Raw genomic sequence first — 19,362 nt, 5'->3', positions numbered from 1 at the left:
AGGATTTAAAAAATGTAAGAAAGATTTGAACAGATCTCGCTCGCTAACTGTCTCTCTATTTCTCTCTCGCTCCCACTCTCTATCTGCAGGGGTATTATTCTATCCTACTGACCTCCTTCTGGAAATAATACTGACTAATAAAGCCAATTACCATTTTTTTTTCAACTAGGCAAGTCAGTTAAAAACAAATTATTATTTACAATGACAGCCTACTGGGGAACAGTGGGTTAACTGCCTTGTTCAGCGGTAGGACGACAGATTTTTACATTGTCGGCTCAGGAATTTGATTCAGCAACCCTTCAGTTACTGGCCCAATGCTCTAACCTCTAGGCTATCTGCCACTCCAAACAGAGGAGACAGAGAGAGATACAGAGACAAACATAAACAGATTTGAGCGACAATGCAGGATAACTATAACACCACCTGTTGAAACTTTATATCGACAGAGAGAGAGAGAGAAAGTAGACAGAGAGAGAGAGAGGGAGAGAAAGGAGAGAGAGAGAGAGAGAGAGAGAGAGAGAGAGAGAGAGAGAGAGGAGAGAGAGAGAGAAAGGAGAGAGAGAGAGAGAGAGAGAAAGGAGAGAGAGAGAGAGAGAGAGAGAGAGAGAAAGAGAGAGGAGAGAGAGAGAGAGAGAGAGAGAGAAAGGAGAGAAAGGAGAGAGAGAGAGAGAGAGAAAGGAGAGAAAGGAGAGAGAACAGATGCTTTTCCAGTTGCACCAGTATAGATGCACCCCTCTTTCTCCTCCTCCATTCTCTCTTTGATTGAAAAAGGACGTTAGGACTCCCTGTTTTTACAAGAAAACTTGATCCCCTGATCTGCCCCTAATCTTTAACCAGGACCTGTCAAAGCAGAGACAAAGGGGGATAAAATACCTAATGGCAATATTAGCACCACCACTTCGCTCATTTAAAGCCCTCACTCTGAACCTCAACTCATCACAACTTCGCCAACTGACCCCATTTCTCTGTGATATTTGTCTTTTTTCTAGGCCTTTTCACCCGTCCCTAGAATGCCTGCCCTAATTTGGAGTAAACTTCTACTGCTACTTACAGCTATTTCACACTATTCACATCTACGGTACCTGTACTTAAATACTTGTACATATATTCCTCATTTCCTCTTTCTTCAAGTGCTGGATTTTCACCCACAGCAGCCAATCCACCATTCATTCTGATTTGAACTCCAAACCTCCAATGTCCACAGATTAACCCATCTTTCCCAGTATATTGCCATTTTATTTTGCAATACATCCTTGTAGCAAATACTTTAAATAATAGCTTACATTGAAACAAACGGATTGATGTGTCAATTGTTGTTTTATATGTCAGTTCATAGACTCAATGCCAAGGTATTGGGACATCAAAACCCTGTTCGCAACTGTGGTTTAACACCATTGACTATATTCAAATTCCTTGAATCTGTAGTTGGCTGCCAACTAGGTGGAGAAAATAGAAAATAGTTTCCCCTGTTGTCTTGACGACGGGGCCAACCCACATGAATGTATGTGGTGGTTGGGCAGGGTCAAAGGTGATGTGCTGGAGGGGGAGATGGTTAACGCATGGAGGCTGTATTTTGTACTCCTGAAACAGGGAATGGGGAATTAGCTTGAATATGTGAATGGGCTTGTGTGTCTGGGAATCTGCGAATGCCCCAATTGTGGGGCTGAACTTGTGGTTCCCCAGGCAACTGAGGCACTTTTTTAGGAACTCTACATTGCATGGGGTCTTTGTCATTCACTCAGCATGTGGCATACCTCACAACTGACATCTTTCAGATGTCCTGTTTTTTTTTACACTCTGCGACATTAAGGACAGTTGTTGCTGGGTTAATTGTCCTGTCGCATACTCCTAGAAGGAACCCACTGGGCACAGTTCAACGTCTATTCCACGTTGGTTCAACGTCATTTCACTGAAATGACATGGAAACCATGCTGATTCAACCAGTGTGCCCAGTGGGAAGGGTGTTCATTGCCTGATGCCAGTCTGCTCGAATGACAAGAACCGGGTTGGGAAGGTTGTTGAAATGACCAGATCGTTGAAATGACCAGATCATCAAATGACACTATATGATTCTTTTAAATTTTTCACTGTAGATAATCTTTAGTTAAACTAAAACTAATATGACAGGCATTTCAGTGCTGAAACAGACTGGCATCCTCTCTAGGACAACTGGCATTAGACTTACAGTAACTGACATCAAGTGAGGCCAACTCCATAAGGAACATCGCTTGGAGGAGAATGCAGAGCCATACTGTGACTGTAGGCCTGCTGTTAGCTGGGTATTCAAATCGAATCAAATTGTATTTGTCACATGCTCCGAATACAACAGGTACAATACATTCACCTTACCGTGAATGTAAATAGACCGGGTGGCCATTTGATTAATTGTTCAGCCGTCTTATGGCTTGGGGGTAGAAGCTGTTAAGGAGCCTTTTGAACCAAAGACTTGGCACTGCCGTACCGCTTGCTGTGCGGTAGCAGAGAGAACAGTCTATGACTAGGGTGACTGGAGTCTTTGTACATTTTTTGTAGTCCACAGTGTCCCTATTGTGCCTCTATCTTTCCCCTGTTAACTAGATGTCTAGTTAGGGAAGCATAAACCTCTGATGTTGCACAGACGACTGCTGGAGTTGAAATGCTAGATGCTAGAGTTGAAATGCTAGAGTTGACTGCATATGCTAGAGTTGAAATGCTAGAGTTGACTGCTAGATGCTCGAGTTGACTGCTAGATGCTCGAGTTGACTGCTAGATGCTCGAGCTGACTGCTAGATGCTCGAGTTGACTGCTAGATGCTCCAGTTGACTGCTAGATGCTAGAGTTGACTGCTAGATGCTCGAGTTGACTGCCAGATGCTCCAGTTGACTGCTAGATGCTAGAGTTGACTACTAGATGCTAGAATTGACTACTAGATGCTAGAGTTGATTGCTAGATGCTAGAGTTGAAATGCTAGAGTTGACTGCTAGATGCTAGAGTTGAAATGCTAGATGCTAGAGTTGACTGTTAGAGTTGACTGCTAGATGCTAGAGTTGAAATGCTAGAGTTGACTGCTAGATGCTAGAGTTGAAATGCTAGAGTTGACTGTTAGATGCTAGAGTTGACTGCTAGATGCTAGAGTTGACTGCTAGATGCTAGAGTTGACTGCTAGATGCTCGGGTTGACTGCTAGATGCTCGAGCTGACTGCTATATACTAGAGTTGACTGCTAGATGCTAGAGTTGACTACTAGATGCTAGAATTGACTACTAGATGCTAGAGTTGATTGCTAGATGCTAGAGTTGAAATGCTAGAGTTGACCGCTAGATGCTAGAGTTGACTGCTAGATGCTAGAGTTGACTGCTAGAGTTGACTGCTAGATGCTAGAGTTGAAATGCTAGAGTTGACTACTAGATGCTAGAGTTGACTACTAGATGCTAGAGTTGACTACTAGATGCTAGAGTTGACGGCTAGATGCTAGAGTTGAAATGCTAGAGTTGACTGCTAGATGCTAGAGTTTAAATTCTAGATTTGAGTGCTAGATGCTAGAGTTGACTGCTGTGTGTGTGTGTGTTAAAAACTCCAACCACCCAAGCCATAGACCGTTCTCTCTGCACGACAAGAGGTACCAGTGCATCAAGTCTGACACCAACAGGCTCCTGAACAGCTTCTATCCCCAAGCCATAATACTGCTTAATAGCTAACAAAATGGCTACACGGACTATCTGAGGTGACCTTTGCATTTTATTCTTATTTCTGCACTTCCTCAACACACATGTACACTGTTACCCAACACACACACACACACTGTTACACACAACACACACACACACACACACACACACACACACACACACACACACACACACACACACACACACACACACACACACACACACACACACACACACACACACACACACACACACACACACACAAACTCCATCATTTGCTCACTCACACATAATATGCACATACATTTATACTGACTCTACACACCCGTACACCCACTCACAAACAATCATCATTCAAGGTGCTGCTACTCTGTTTATCATATATCCTGATGCCTAGTCGCCTTACCCTATACATATCTATCTCTATCGATCCAGTATCCCTGTAAATATAGTAGGGGAGAGCAAGGTAAGTTGTCACACGGGTAAGTTGTCAAACTGTTCATACCTCCAACACTAGAGGCGCTATCTCAAAAATCAAATAGCTAATTTGTGCGACTGCATGTTCTATGTTTAACTTCCTGTTCACGTGTGGTCAAGGTCACTCTAATCTGAGGTGAGCACAAGTTTATTTTTTTCCCCTTCAAAATTAAAAAAATGGCACTTTACATTTTATTCAATAAAACTTTGTTAGGTATGAATGTTCAAAATTATAATCTTGCACTGAGTAGAGAAGACAATAACGTGTCTTTTGATACTTTAGCTGCAGTCCTATGTTGAGCTAACCTCGAGATTTAGCCAACATTAGCACACATGTCAGTTTGGGGCAAGTTGTCTCAATTACCTTGGGGCAAGTCTTCACGTGTGACAACTTGCCCCAGTATACATAGACACATAGAACATGCTCCAAAAACATTGTGATATCAGCTCTGATAATAGTATTAAATGTTACTGTAAATTGATTATTATATATACGTATAGTTTAGAGCAGCAGACGTATCCCTGGACTACACAAGACAGGCTCTGGCGTGTGTGTGTGTGTGTGTCTACTAACACACTACATGCCTACTGTATGAGACAGTATATACACACACACACACACTACTTCATACAGTGTCATGAATTTAGTGTGGTGTTATGAATTGAATTGTGGCAACAAGGATAGTAGACAGGAAGGTGGGCGTAGTAAGCCTGTAATGAATATGTAATTGCAATGAGGAAATGTGTTTTGGAAGGAAGGAAGGATGGAAGGGAAGGAAGGAAGGAAGGGAAGGAAGGAAGGAAAGATGGGTAGAAATGATAAAAGAAAGACAGAGAATGGCAGCACACCACCTGGCATAATGTTAAAGGTAGTGAGGCAGGTGAAGTTGCAGAACAATCAATCAGGAGTACAGTGAAGGATTTTGACATATATTACCATACTCTGACTCGGTATTGTCAAAAGGTTGCCAGAGAGGAAGATGAAAGTCAGACAGCCATGCCAACAACAGTGGTTGGCTATACAAAGCCACGGCAGGTTTTTTCACCTGATTTGGAGATGCAGCTTGTTCAGTATGTTACTAGGTCAGCTGACATTTATTTTGGTCTGTCGCCAAGTGAGGTCAGAACTCTTGCCTACCTGTTTGCTTTGGCACACCAGCTTAAGTTCACTGCAATGTGGGCAGAAAAAGAAAAGGCCAGCTCGGAGTGGTTTACAGGATTCTTAAAGTGGCACCCAACGATGTCACTGAGAAAGCCAGAGGCAACTAGCCTTGCCAGGGCAAGTCGCTTCAACAGAGAAAATGTTAACTCTTTCTTCGACAATGTAGCAGAAGTGCTACAGAGATATCAATTTGGACCAGGAGACATATGGAATGTCGATGAAACTGGGTGACCATAAACCTGACAAAGTGGTGGGCAGACGTGGATTCAAACAAGTAGGGTCACTGACATCCGCTGAAAGGGGAACCCTTGTCACACTGGCCTGTGCTTTCTCAGCTACAGGGAATAGTATACCTCCATATTTTATATCCCCCCGTGTCAACTTCCTCAATCATTTCCTGATCAATGGGCCACCTGGCAGCAAAGGAAGGGCAAATCCCTCTGGGTGGATGAAAGATGAGCACTTTGTTGACTTCCTGAAACATTCTGTCGAGCATACGAAGTGTTTACTCCTTTTGGACAACCAAGACTCTCATCTGTCCTTTGATGGACTCAATTATGCCAAAGAAAATGGCATAATTATGCTGTCATTATGCTGCCATCCCATTGCTCTGATCGGCTTCATCCCTTAGACAGGTCTGTCTACGGGCCGCTAAAGAGGCACATCAACACCGCGTGTGATGCCTGGATGAGAAACAATCCCGGGAGGACAATGTCAATTTATGACATTCCTGGGATTGTGACAATCGCCTATCCTCTGGCTGCAACCCCCTTGAACATTCAGTCTGGCTTTAGGGTGGCTGGGGTACAACCTTACAACAGGGATGTATTTCTGGAAACCGAGTTTGCGCCATCCTACGTTACAGATCGCCCCATTTAGAACCCAACCCTACCAGGCCCCAGCACCAACCCTGCCCTGCCCTGCCAGGCACCAGCACCAACCCTGCCCTGCCAGGCCCCAGCAACATTCCAGTCCTGCCAGGCCCCAGCACTATTCCAGCCCTACCAGGCCCCAGCACCAACCACCAGGCCCCAGCACCATTTCAGCCCTGCCAGGCCGCAGCACAAACCTGCCAGGCCTCAGCACCATTCCAGCCCTGCCTAGCATGAGCTCAGACACAGACCTGCCCAGTTCTTATGCTAGCACCAGCTCACCCTTGCCCAACAATGCCATTGCTGACAGCACACTACCAACTCCAGAGGACATCCGGCCAAATCCAAAAGCTGGCCCCCGGAAACCAGCTTGCAAAGGAAGAAAAAGGCGCCAAACAATTCTGACACACCAGTGAAGCAGGCACTAGAAAGGGAAAATAATAAGGCACAATCTATCAAAAAGCTGTTTCCAAAGAAAGGGAAGCAAGGGGGGAGTCAAATTCTGGATCTGCAAAGAACAAGAAGGCAGCTAAAAAAAGAGAAATGGTAGAAGAGTCATCATCAGATGAAGAGGATTGCTTCTGCCTCGTCTGTGTGAAGCCATTTTCAAATCCTTCCAAAGGAGACTTGAGTGAAGTGTGTGAGAGGCAACAAATGGGCCCATGATGCTTGCACCTCAGGCCAGGCAATTTATGTGTGCCAGAACTGTGACTCTGAAGATGAGACTGATTAGTCAGATACGGATGTAAGTCGTATAGGCTGTTACAAAACTGTGTGTTAGTGCATTAGTGTGTTTAAACACCACCTCTGTTTTGTTAAGACTTTAAACATTTAAGCAAGTTATCTGCAGCATTACATTACATTCCGATTCCAACAATAACCGTGGATCTATGTGCACGCCAGAGAATGTTCGGTCTACAACTCCGGTACTGAAATAAGATATGAAGATGTAATGAATACAACATATGTGCCCAAGACTTCATTCTTTCATTTGGTATGACATTTATACCATTGGGATGTATTGTGCCCAGTAAATGTTAGACAGCGTGAAAAGTGTGACATCATACCTCACTCTCCCCTACTGGAACTGACCCTGTATATCATATCAAATCAAATCAAATCAAATTGTATTTGTCACATGCGTCGAATACAACACCTTACAGTGAAATGCTTACTCACGAGCCCCTACCCGACAGTGCAGTTTCAAAAAATACGGATAAGTATAAGAGAGGGGGTGCAAATAGGCTGGGTAAAAGCCTATTGGACCTAGACTTGGCACTCCGGTACAAGCGGTAGCTGAGAGAACAGTCTATGACTTGTGTGGCTGGAGTCTTTGACAATTTTTAGGGCCTTCCTCTGACACCGCCTGGTATAGAGGTCCTGGATGGCAGGAAGCTTGGCCCCAGTGATGTACTGGGCTGTTCGCACTACCCTCTGTAGTGCCTTGCGGTCAGAGGCCGAGCAGTTGCCATACCAGGCAGTGATGCAACCAGTCAGGATGCTCTCGATGGTGCAGCTGTAGAACCTTTTGAGGATCTGAGGACCCATGCCCAATCTTTTCAGTCTCCTGAGGGGGAATAGGTTTTGTCGTTTCCACTTCACGACTGTCTTGGTGTGCTTGGACCATGTTTGTTGGTGATGTGGACACCAGGGAACTTGAAGCTCTCAACCTGCTCCACTGCAGCCCTGTTGATGAGAATGGGGCCTCTTTTTCCTGTAGTCCACAATCATCTCCTTTGTCTTGATCACGTTGAGGGAGAGGTTGTTGTCCTGGCACCACACGGCTAGGTCTCTGACCTCTTCCCAATAAGCTGTATATAGTATGCTTACTTACTTAATCGTGTTCTTCTCATTTCTTAATTTGATATCTCCTGTGTTTTATACCTTGTTATTTTTACTTCTACATTGTTATTGATTACTGTATTGTTTGGTTAGATCTTGCAAGAAAGACATTTCACTGTACTTGTGCTTGTGACATTAAAACTTGAAATGTGTGTGTGTGTGTGTGTGTGTTTGTGTGTGTTAGGCTAAAATGGGGTATACTATTACCGACAAACTACAAGCGTAACCTAACCACTAGCAGGCATGTTCATGCCTTCAGAGAGACATTATAAACAATCAAATATATCAAGTTTCACATCAAAGCATTCTCAGTGAGCACTGCAGAAAGCTGCCTATTCAGCGTCAGAATATCTGTTAAAATGTATTCACAAATCCTCTTTCACTTAATAAACTAATTATGTTATTACACTAAGTCAATGCCATTTATATTTTTTCTTGTCTTGACTTGGGTCACTGAGAACATAGATTACAAAATAATACAGCGAAATTATTCTACAAAATCCCCAAAATTAATGCATCAACAAATTGGGGGCATGGTGGTCATCAAATCATAAAAACTAAAGCTCTTCTTATTCTCTACATATTCTTATTTTCTACATATTCTTATTTTTGTTGATGAGATTGTAAAATAGTTGCCAGAAAACCGATCTTGATCAAAAGGAGTGGAGATGCCGGGGATTGAACCCGGGGCCTCATACATGCAAAGCATGCGCTCTACCACTGAGCTACATCCCCTACTGAGATCAACGTATGAATTCACCCTATACATACTGAGATATCACATTTGGTCAAAAGTAAAGTTGATAGTGTAGAAGTGTGAAACGACTTGCAACTTTCTGTTGTGCGGAACCTTTGTTCATTCCATGTCTTGCTGCTAAACACGATTATTACACTGTATCTGGCATGTACATCTCACGGCGCTCTGTTAAATGTAAATCTACTACCAATGTAAATCTACTACCACCGTGCGGTACGTGGAGGTATTTCCTCGGGTTCTCGGCTTCCGGTCTTTGAGGAAGCGTTAGCATAGTCGTCTAGTCTCTGGCATTAGATGCAACACCATGGCCGACAAAGCACAGATACAAGAGGCGATTAAAACACAAGGAGAAGTCGTGCGGAAACTAAAGGCAGAAAAAGCAAGCAAAGAACAGGTCAGTATTCAACGCCTAGCACGACGATGTTCCAAAATGTTGTACGTACAGCGGGACTGTGATGGGATGAACAAACACGCGTGCTACATATGTCATAAACGAAGCTAGTGTTAGCTGGCTACTCATGCCAAAATACGGGCCTTGCCGGTTCACAGTCTGTTAACTAACTGACTAGATTAATTATCTAGTCAGTTCAATTAGAAGTGGAATTTCATGGCTATTACAAAGTAAATCATGAATGCTATTTTTCTTCTGCACGTAAGTTAATAATAGTGCTTCAAATTATACAGCTAGTTATCAATCCAAACTGATGCAATCCCCTTAGGATAGTTGTCACTGTGCATGGGCTGGTCATTCATTGTGTAAATTCATGGTTCCTTTTAATGGCTGAATGTTGAGCTTATCCGACCGTCTCTCCCCACCTTTAACTAACTACACAGGTGAGGATAGAGATGATCTGTATGCGTTTTCATTTACTTGGTTGGTTTGATGCTTCGCTGTGACAGGTTGGTTTGATTGACCCCTGCCTCATGTTTTGTCCTCCATGTTGTGATGATGCGTCATGCCCGACCGTCTCCCTAGTGATAGGGTTGCTCACCACTTTTCTCCTGTTCTTCCTGCTCGATGCCAACAACCCTGCTGGGGTCATACCTTCATCTCCGTCCGTCATCTACTTCCTCTACCTCACACGTCACCATTTGGAATGCAAACACTCCGACTGGATATTCCTGGATAACCCTGCCGTCACCTGGCATTCACGGACTGTGGTTATTGGACAACATGGCTTGGTGGACTTTGCCATTGGACTGTATTGCTGCTCTGATGCGGCACTCCTGAACGGCCATTTTGGTTGTTTTTTGTTTTTCGTTTGATTTTGTTTCGCTTTCCCCTGCTGGGATGATTAACCTGGGTATGGCATCCCTGCGTCTTTATGCGGGGTTGGTGGGCTGTCGGTCTGGATTTTGTGCCCGCTCTCTACGCACCCTCTCTGGGATGACGGTGTCTCAGGTAGGACCCTGACTCTGGGATGGGGGAGGATCTGTTCCAATGTTCTGAGGAACATTGAACTGTGTTTGTGTCTTTCTTTCCTAGATTGATGAGGAAGTGGCCAAACTGCTAGAGCTGAAGGTTCAGCTTGGAGGAGATGAAGGCAGACACCAATTCACGCTCAAGACCGCAAAGGTAAGTACTGCCACCATGGAGAGTGCACCTCACAGGCAGCGGGTGATCATGAAGAGCACTTGCTGCATAATATGTTTACTACTAGTCTTTTATTGAAAATCCAAATTAGCAGGTGATGTCTTGCTTATGCACTCTTTCTCTCCCTCCATCTCTCTCAGGGAACCAGGGACTATAACCCTAAGCAGATGGCCATCAGAGAGAAAGTCTTCAACACCATCATCGGCTGTTTTAAACGCCACGGAGCCGAGAACATCGACACACCCGTCTTTGAGCTGAAGGTGTGTGGGAGGCACAGAGAGAGAGAGAGAGAGACACACACACACACACACTGTTGACAATGAATAGAACGTTGTAAACTAGCCGGTGGATTTGTAATAATTCGGGATTTTGTGCTTATGTTGACAATTTGTAGGAAACGTTGACAGGAAAGTATGGTGAGGATTCTAAGCTCATCTACGACCTGAAGGACCAAGGAGGAGAGCTGCTGTCCCTTAGATACGATCTCACTGTATCCTTGTATTTGTCCTGATGCGTACATTGCTAAGTGGGCTAGCCTGCAAGCTGGTCAGGTAATTCCCTATGTTTTTCATGGTCATGCCTCGAAAGCAAACCAACTGGTGGATTTGAACAAGGTTAGGAGCCAATCGGGTGTCTACTAGTCCTTGACCCCACCCCCTCCCAGGTGCCTTTCGCCCGTTACCTGGCCATGAACAAGGTCACCAACATCAAGCGCTACCACATTGCCAAGGTCTATCGCCGTGACAACCCCGCCATGACCCGCGGCCGCTACAGGGAGTTCTATCAGTGTGTAAGCGTCAGAGCGAACCCTGGTTCGACCGTTCATATCAGCCATAACACTGGAATCATTTTTGCTTTCTGCTACATCCAGATGTTTGTGGATACGCATGAACCATTTTCTTGCTAAGTGTGTGTTTCTCAACCTCCCAGGATTTTGACATTGCAGGCCAGTACGACCCCATGATCCCAGACGCTGAGTGCCTGAAGATCGTCCACGAGATCCTGAGTGAGCTGGAGCTGGGAGACTTCCGCATCAAGGTAGGTCAGAGACACACAGCACCCGTGGTAAAACATCCTGTGACGCGATATGAGGCAAGGAATACATGGAAGGTCTGTATGTATGGCCAGACTCGTCCTAACTCCCCTCCCCCGCCGTAATATCCTCTCTGTGCAGGTGAACGACAGACGTATTCTAGATGGGATGTTTGCAGTGTGTGGAGTTCCGGATGACAAGTTCCGCACCATCTGCTCCACAGTGGACAAACTGGACAAGGTAAACCCACTGCACCCAAACCTTATGTGGTTAAGGAAATGGAATGCTAAACGGTAAACATGAACAATGGTTTAATATGCAAACCAAGTAAATAAAGGATTTTTTCTCTCCACCTTTTCTATGCTGCTCCCTGCTTTTCTCTCCCACCTTTGTGTTCTCTCTTCACCCCACACCCCAGATGTCTTGGGAGGATGTGAGGAGTGAAATGGTGAAGGAGAAGGGTCTGTCTGAGGAAGCAGCCGATCAGATCGGACAGTATGTCAGCTTGCAGGGTGAGGACAGGTCACACACACACACACAGCGACTGACTTTGACCTTTCCCCTGGTCTGACCCTGTTTGTGATTGGTGTGTGTTCCAGGGGGGATGGACCTAGCTGAGCGCCTGCTGCAGGATGCTAAGATGTCACAGAGCAAGCAGGCGTGTGCCGGCCTCACAGACATGAAGCAGCTCTTCAGCTACCTGCAGCTCTTCCAGGTTACAGACAAGGTGAGGGGTCAGAGGTGACAGGTTATCTGGTGACCAAGGTGATATGACAGGTAATGCGTCTATAGAAATCTGTCCATCAACAGCCTACTCCGTAGAGGCATTTAGTTCTCAATGAACAGTAATTGTTTTTTTGGGGGTCAGGGGTTAGATAGATAATGATATGATCAGCTGAAATAAGTCTGAGGATGCAGTCCTTTTTTCCAAATCCCTCGCCTCGTGTTCCTTCCTACTGTCTCCTTTTAATCTGTCCTCTCCCTCCCTTCTCTCTTCCCCCTCTCCCAGGTGGTGTTTGACCTGAGTCTGGCCCGTGGGTTGGACTACTACACAGGTGTGATTTATGAGGCCATTCTGACCCAGACCGGCCCTGTCCCAGTGGCGGCAGCCCAGAACGGGGCGGGCGAGAAGGCTGAGGAAGGTGTGAGCGTGGGCAGCGTGGCGGGCGGTGGGCGCTACGACGGCCTGGTGGGCATGTTCGACCCCAAGGGCAGGAAGGTGCCGTGTGTGGGGGTCAGCATCGGCATCGAGAGGGTCTTCTCCATCATGGAGCAGAAGGCTGAGGTAAGGAAGGGGGACGGGGCATTGTCAACGGCCAGCTCTCTCCACAGGCTGGTCTGTTCATGAATGTGTCAGAGAGAAACTCTGTGTGTGGCTGACTGGTGTGTTGGGGTCTGGCTCCCCCAGGCATCGGCGGAGAAGGTGCGAACCACAGAGACTCAAGTCATGGTGGCCTCGGCACAGAAAAACCTTCTGGAGGAGAGACTCCGATTGACCGCTGAACTGTGGAACGCTGGGATCAAGGTGTGTGTGTGTGTTCGATTTGAGATTGACACGGTGAGTCAGAGATGCGTGTGTAGAGTTTCCACTGGTGAAACGGCTGAGTGTGAGCTGTGGCTATTCATAAGAGGAACCTTTATATAACTGTGTTTGTTGTCAGGCAGAGGTGATGTATAAGAAGAACCCCAAGCTGCTGAGCCAGCTGCAGCACTGTGAGGACTCTGGGATCCCCCTGGTGGCGATCCTGGGGGAGCAGGAGCTCAAGGACGGGGTGGTGAAGCTCCGAACGGTCCACAGCCGAGAGGAGGTGAGATTCTCATACACACACAGCATCTCTGTCAGTTAAACACACACACACTCTTGAATAAAACACCACGTTTTTGTTTTTTTCTCAGATTGACGTGTCCAGAGCCAAACTAGTGGAGGAGATCAAGAGAAGGACCTCGGACATCTAAGTTGTGGTTTTGCCTGACAACACCCCGCCTCATCATCCGATTGGCTCAAGAAGTTGTTTACCACAGGTCTCACCGCTGACCACACAAAGCCCTCAACATGCCCACCAAGACATCACGTCTCAACTGCAGAAGATTTCCCAATAGTTTCATTTGTCCAGGCTTTGCGTATTAGTGGTCTCAAAAGGCAGTGGTTTCATGCCGACTATCCAGACACCTGCGTACCCTCAAGGACGAGGAGCTTTGATAATGTACATAAGACAATAGTATGACTCTGGTACCATTTCAATAGTCACTGTATTAGTCTTAGCCCTAAAGGTTAATCTGCCTATATAGGAAACATTAAAATGCCTGTCTTATCAGCATACCAATAAACAGATATTTACCTCCACCTTAAGAGATTGATTTACAACCGGTGTATTCAACAGCAGGTTACAATTTAATGTGATCTGTCGTGTTTTAGAAAACCTACTTGAATAATTAAAACGAGAAACTGTCAAATTACAATGGTAAAACCATTGGACTGCAATAAATGCTACACGGTCCACGAGTGTTGGATATTCCCAAAACAATATAGGACATTTACCCCCTGTGAATTCTTCCTGTGTTTTACTAAAAGGGAATGCTGTTAAGTGGTTTGCAGCATCCTTGAAAGATGCCGTATGTAAATGCTTACTAAATGTACATTTGTTCAGCTGAACTAACGAGCTGTTGAGTGTTCATTGTTGACAGATGTAACCCTAGTCTGTTGCTGCCTCCACGATGCTCCCAACCACCACCAGCATTCCCTAATACTACAAGGGTTACACCCAGTCCTTGTGAAAAGACCTCAAATGTACATTTATGGAATCCATGTGGGATATTTCAGATGTATAATATCTACCACCCTGAACTCCATATTAGACAGCCAAACAACTGACATTTATTACAAATATTTTTATTCAAATTTAGAAAACAGGCAAAAGTAAAATCACGCATCTACTCACGATTTACTAAATTTAAAAGAGTGCAAGACAAGTATTTTCACAATTAAAACAAAACAGTACAGTAGCCGCTCTGCGCCTCACAGGGATTGGGGTGATATCAGGCCCTGCGCTGAGGACCTGCTGGGCTGTAGCTCTACAGGCAGTCTGCACCAGCCCCGGTAGCTGAAGCACAGGAACCCGTCAGGTCCCATGTGGCGGTACTGCAGGTCGTTGAGGAGCTTACCCTGCCCGTACACCTCACACACCCTGGAGCAGAGCTGCTGCGTACACAGGAGGCACCTTAGACATCCTCCTGGGGGAAACAGGAGCTGTGTGCAGCATGGGAGTCCCCCCCACAGCCCAGCAGAACGCAGGGGAGATCGGGGGCTGTCGAGGAAGCGGCAGGGAGAGGTGGTGGTGGGGGGTCTGGAAGGCTTGTCGTGCTTGGGCCTGCCACTTCACAATGATGGCCAGTCTGAAGCACTTCTTAACGGCTGCAGAAATACGGAGGGTACGGGATGATTGACGGAGAGATGCCAGCATTTCAAATGTAAACGAGATGATAACAGAAAGCGGTGTATACTCTGATCATTGGAGATTGGTTCTAAAAATCATGGTTCCTAGTTCAATTTAAGAGTTTTGAACGAAGAGCGGGTTGGGAGCCTAATGGGCCTGCCGGCTCACCGAGAAAAAAAACACAATGTCATAACTATTTGATGAGACATGTGCGTCTTGCAATAGACTAGCCAAAACACCAGCCAATTAGCTGCTTTTGGAAACAGGCCTCGGAGAAAAAAAAGTTTCAAACATTTTGCGCCTTTCATAATATAAACAGACACTTTGGGTGATGCTGACAAATAAGTAAGTTAAGGATGTTGAAGTGTATGTGCACTTGTTATCGGTGAAAAAAGAAACTGTCACGCGCAAAAGGCATTGCACACCATTGTCCAGTGTGCGTGCATCATATTACGCGAATGCCAGCAAAACCAGTGAACTGCATCAGAAACACGTGGATGTTATGTCAAACGACAATGCTTAAAAACAATAACGCTATAAGTAATTTTAGTTTACCTGGCTTGAGCGGTCCTCCATCATCCCAACTCTTGAAAAAGTACCGTAGCCTTCAATTGCAGATTCCCATGTCCTATTGATTAGTGAAGTACAACGGAGATATACCGTGCCATCAGGTAAAAAGCGATTACATCGCTGATGTTGTCGGGGGAGGGGGCAAAAGGTTGTAAAGTTGCTCACGTTTGAAGGCCAGGGCGACTGACAATACATTTGTGGTGTCGGAAAGGCCATTTGCAGCAAGACAAATGTTGAAAATCATCCGGAGAAGAAACCTCAAGTATTTTAACTGCACCGGGTCCCAGAGAGGCAGTCCTATGTGAATTTCTAACAGGTGTATCCTTCAGCCTGCGTTGTTTCAGAGCTGTATCATTTTAATCTTTGAATGAAAAAAATTATAAAGGGAAACAGGATTCTACAAGGATGACGGTGATCCCCTATTTGGAGGGATGCAACTACACTTTTCTCTCACAAGATGTCAGCATCTCACCAGGTCTGTTGTAAGTAGGCTTCTAGTCATCATCATCAAACTCTCAATAGGATCTTGAGCTTCTCAGCACATCCTCAAACACATAGTCTGCGCGCTGCCAGTGTTTCTGGGTTGTGTGTAACAGTATTGTATCCATCCCTCAACCAGGGCTCAAACCAGGGACCCTCTACACAAATCAACAACAGTCACCCATGAAGCATCGGTACCTATCGCTCCACAGAAGTCGTGGTCTTTGCAAAGCAAGGGAAACAATTACTCCAAGGTCTCAGAGCAAGTGACGCTAACTAGCTAGCCATTTCACACCGGTTACACTCACCACCCCCCTTTGACCATCTCTATAGCAACCCCAGCTGCTGGGCAGAGCCCAACTGAGTGAACCAGGTCACGGCACCAATATAACAGTATTGCTTCCGTCCCTCGACCCAGGGTCCCTCTGCACACACCGCCCCTGCAGAGCAAGGGAAACAACTACTCCAAGGTCTCAGAGCGAGTGACGCTAACTAGCTAGCTATTTCACACCAGTTGCATGTGCGCAATGGTGTTTCCCCCCCCACAGTTGTGTTGGTACTCACCTGTATGGCATGTAATGGGGTTACCTGAAGTGAGGGTGTATGGGATTTTGTAGTGTATATGCGGCTGGATGTGGTTTGATGGGGACACAGGGTTAGAATTGCTTGACTGTTTGGTGTGGTTTTGCTTTGTAGTGTGACGTAGCCAGGCATCACTACAGATGTCTCTGTGTCTGAGTCTGTCATTAAAGGAGTGTGTCATTCCCGCTGCTAGCCACTCTCCCTCACATCTGCATATCAAGGTCTGCTATCTCTCTCTCTCTCTCTCTCTGTGTAACACATATATCCTGTAAAACATGTTTTAAAGACCAACCGTGTGAGGGTGGTTGGGTCGGGTGGGTGGTCTGTGTTGTGGTGCTGGTGTGTGTGTGTGTGTGTTACCATTGGTAATTAGATGTGTTCATTTGAGTCTGAGGGGAATAAGAATTGGCTTTGAACTTGCTTGCTTTGTGATCCACTGTGTGATAGCAGGGGCTGTCTGTCTGGGTCCAAAACAACACAGTGGGGGTGGTGGATAAACCGTGGTTGGAGAATTGACTACTGTGGAGTAGTTTGGCCATGTCTTTGCAGGGGTGCACTGCACCTTCGGATGACTTTTATGGATTTCTGATAATGGCTTTCGGAGCAGCTTGTTAATTTCCCTCTGCCAAAAAAAAAGGAGAGATGGAAAGTTGGAGTGAAAGAGAGGGACACACTGTTTCCTCTTAGACTGTTCCCAGTAGAGTGCTTTATCTGAAGTGTCTCTATGAAACAAAGTGAATTACTGTATCTAGACTGGCCAGATAAGAGCCCTGCTTCAAGCTAATGAGATTTACATCAAGGTCCTGAACATTTTTATTGACCATGGCTTCTGGACTTGATGCTGAGGTGGATATAGATGAATGGGTTTCCCCCTGTGTGCTTGTTTGAAGGTTTCCTCCCTTCTCTCTACACCATCCTGTGTGTGTCTGTGTGCCTTTCCATGATTGGGTGAGTGACTGTGCAATATAAAGTGTTGACGTGTGCGGCAAAGGAACACACACAACAGCACAGGGCCACTGAGTGGTTACACGGCACTGTGTCACGCGTAAATGTGTTTATTAGTCTACACAAAACCAACTAGATTATTTAGTGCTGCAAGTTGTTACATCATTGGTAGCATAACTGCTGCCTGCCATATTGGCCCTGGTTAGGAGACAGATACCGTACATGACAGTAGCAGGGAGCCACAGGGGACAGTCTTCCCATTGAACATCCGTTTTATTACCTTGAAGTTGTGAGCAACTGTGTTGGTGAAGAAATATAATGTCTTCGTAATTGAAAAAGTATTTCAAACTGAGTTGGCTTCTGCTATTTTATGCTGCTGCCTTTGGGTAATTTTCAGCTTTTGTATCTCTTAATTTTAAAAACTAGGAGGTACATTTGAAGTAGAGGTGAAGGTTCCAGAATATCTACTCCTGTCAGAGTCAAATTAGTCTCTGAGACTGTGTCACTCTGTTGCTAAGAAGTGTCAGCTGCATAGCGACAGCAGATTCTGAGCCGTAGGGCCTTGGGAAGCTCTCTCACACACACACAATGAGCAAGATTACACACACACACACACACACACACACACACACACACACACACACACACACACACACAGCTGTGTCCCCGCCTCTCTCACCTAAACATCAGGGACAGGGAGTGATCTCTTTCCCCAGTCTAACCTGAGGGCGTGCCCTGGGCAGCGTCAATCTGTTTCCTTTCACCCTGCATCTGCCGTTACACAACTCCCAACAAGTCTTCAAGACTTTGAAACACACTTTAATAATCTGAGTGTGTGAGTTTTGACATCAGCATCGTACACTGTGTAGAAAACTTTAGCAAAACCTACTCTTTCCATGACATAAACTGCCCAGGTGAATCCAGCTGAAAGCTATGATCCCTTATTGAGGTCACTTGTTAAATCCACTTCAATCAGTGTAGATGAAGGGGAGGAGACCGTTTAAAGAAGGGTTTTTAAACCTTGAGACAGTTGAGACATGGATGTGTGTGCCATTCAGAGGGTGAACGAGCAAGAAAAAATATTGAAGTGCATTAAACGGGGTATGGTCTTCGGAGCCCGGCACACCAGTTTGTCAAGAGCTGCAACGCGGCTGGGCATTTTCACGCTCAACAGTTTCCCGACCATCAAGAATGGTCTACCATCTCAAAGGACATCCAGCCAACTTGACACAACTGTGGGACGCAATGGAATCAACATGGGTCAGCATCCATGTGGAACGCTTTCAACACATTGTAGAGTCCTTGCCCTGACGGAGTGAGGCTGTTCCGAGGGCGAACGGTGTTCCTAATATTTTGTACACTCAGTGTATTTGCTTGGTTATGAGAAGGACCTTGATGTTGGCTTCTGAATTGCTGAGGGCTAGCAGGGCTTTTTCTTACTCAGGACTTTGTTCATGCATTTTTCAAACGGTGACCTCGGCATCATTCAGAATATCTATCAGCATTTTATTTATGCAGTATGTTTTGGAGTTGGTCTTTCTTGAAAATAACTATAGATACTGTGAAAAAGAAGCCACTTGTTGGTCAATAAAATGTGTTGTTTTTATGGTACCTGTGTTTAGAGCCAGATTACTAGATTCAATTATATTTAAAAGTAGGATTTACTGTGTTCTGTCATGTTTTTTATGGTGTGTGTGTGTGTGTATGTCGCTCAGTTGAGCCAGTAAGCAAAACGCTGCTGGTTTGAATCCCTGGTGGAAAAATCTGCCATTCTGCCCTTGTGCAAGGCAATTAACCCCCGACAACAACTGCTCCCCGGGCTCTGGTGACGTGGATGTCGATTTAAGGCATCCCCCGCACCTCCCTTATTAAGAGGGGCTGGGTGAAATGCGGAAGACACATTTCAGTTGAATGCATTCAGTTGTGTAACTGACTAGGTTTCCATCTTTCCCAGTTGTGAAAAATCTC

The 19,362-nt window shown here is 45.5% G+C and overlaps 1 protein-coding gene and 1 non-coding gene across 3 annotated transcripts; one reads left to right on the top strand and one right to left on the bottom strand.

Moving 5' to 3' along the window:
- Positions 1 to 8,662: 8,662 nt before the first annotated feature.
- trnaa-ugc (transfer RNA alanine (anticodon UGC)) lies at positions 8,663 to 8,734 on the bottom strand. The gene has a single exon. It is a non-coding gene; the product is annotated as a tRNA-Ala (tRNA).
- Positions 8,735 to 8,983: 249 nt separating this feature from the next.
- LOC118363469 (histidine--tRNA ligase) lies at positions 8,984 to 13,727 on the top strand. 2 transcript variants are annotated; one of them, XM_035744357.2, is made up of 14 exons: positions 8,997 to 9,150; positions 9,733 to 10,158; positions 10,243 to 10,332; positions 10,491 to 10,610; positions 10,745 to 10,840; positions 11,015 to 11,140; positions 11,281 to 11,388; positions 11,525 to 11,623; positions 11,802 to 11,895; positions 11,983 to 12,110; positions 12,393 to 12,668; positions 12,792 to 12,908; positions 13,045 to 13,191; positions 13,280 to 13,727. In XM_035744357.2, exons 2-14 carry the CDS (start codon positions 10,048 to 10,050, stop codon positions 13,337 to 13,339), a joined length of 1,572 nt encoding a protein of 523 aa, XP_035600250.1. In that variant the 5' UTR covers positions 8,997 to 9,150; positions 9,733 to 10,047; the 3' UTR covers positions 13,340 to 13,727. The 2 variants fall into 2 exon arrangements, with proteins under 2 accessions (XP_035600251.1, XP_035600250.1); XM_035744358.2 differs by lacking the exon at positions 9,733 to 10,158 and having other exon boundaries at positions 8,984 to 9,150.
- The last annotated feature ends 5,635 nt before the right edge of the window (positions 13,728 to 19,362 follow it).

This window comes from Oncorhynchus keta, chromosome 30, assembly GCF_023373465.1.
Source record: "Oncorhynchus keta strain PuntledgeMale-10-30-2019 chromosome 30, Oket_V2, whole genome shotgun sequence".
In the NCBI taxonomy this organism is placed as follows: domain Eukaryota; kingdom Metazoa; phylum Chordata; class Actinopteri; order Salmoniformes; family Salmonidae; genus Oncorhynchus; species Oncorhynchus keta.
This window is presented reverse-complemented; position numbering and strand designations above follow the sequence as displayed.

Coding starts and splice junctions, on each gene's coding strand:
- LOC118363469 (XM_035744357.2), top strand. CDS start 10,048: ATGATTAACCTGGGTATGGCATCCCTGCGTCTTTATGCGGGGTTGGTG. Junction 10,333..10,490: donor TCACGCTCAAGACCGCAAAG/GTAAGTACTGCC, acceptor CATCTCTCTCAG/GGAACCAGGGACTATAACCC. Junction 10,841..11,014: donor CCCTTAGATACGATCTCACT/GTATCCTTGTAT, acceptor ACCCCCTCCCAG/GTGCCTTTCGCCCGTTACCT.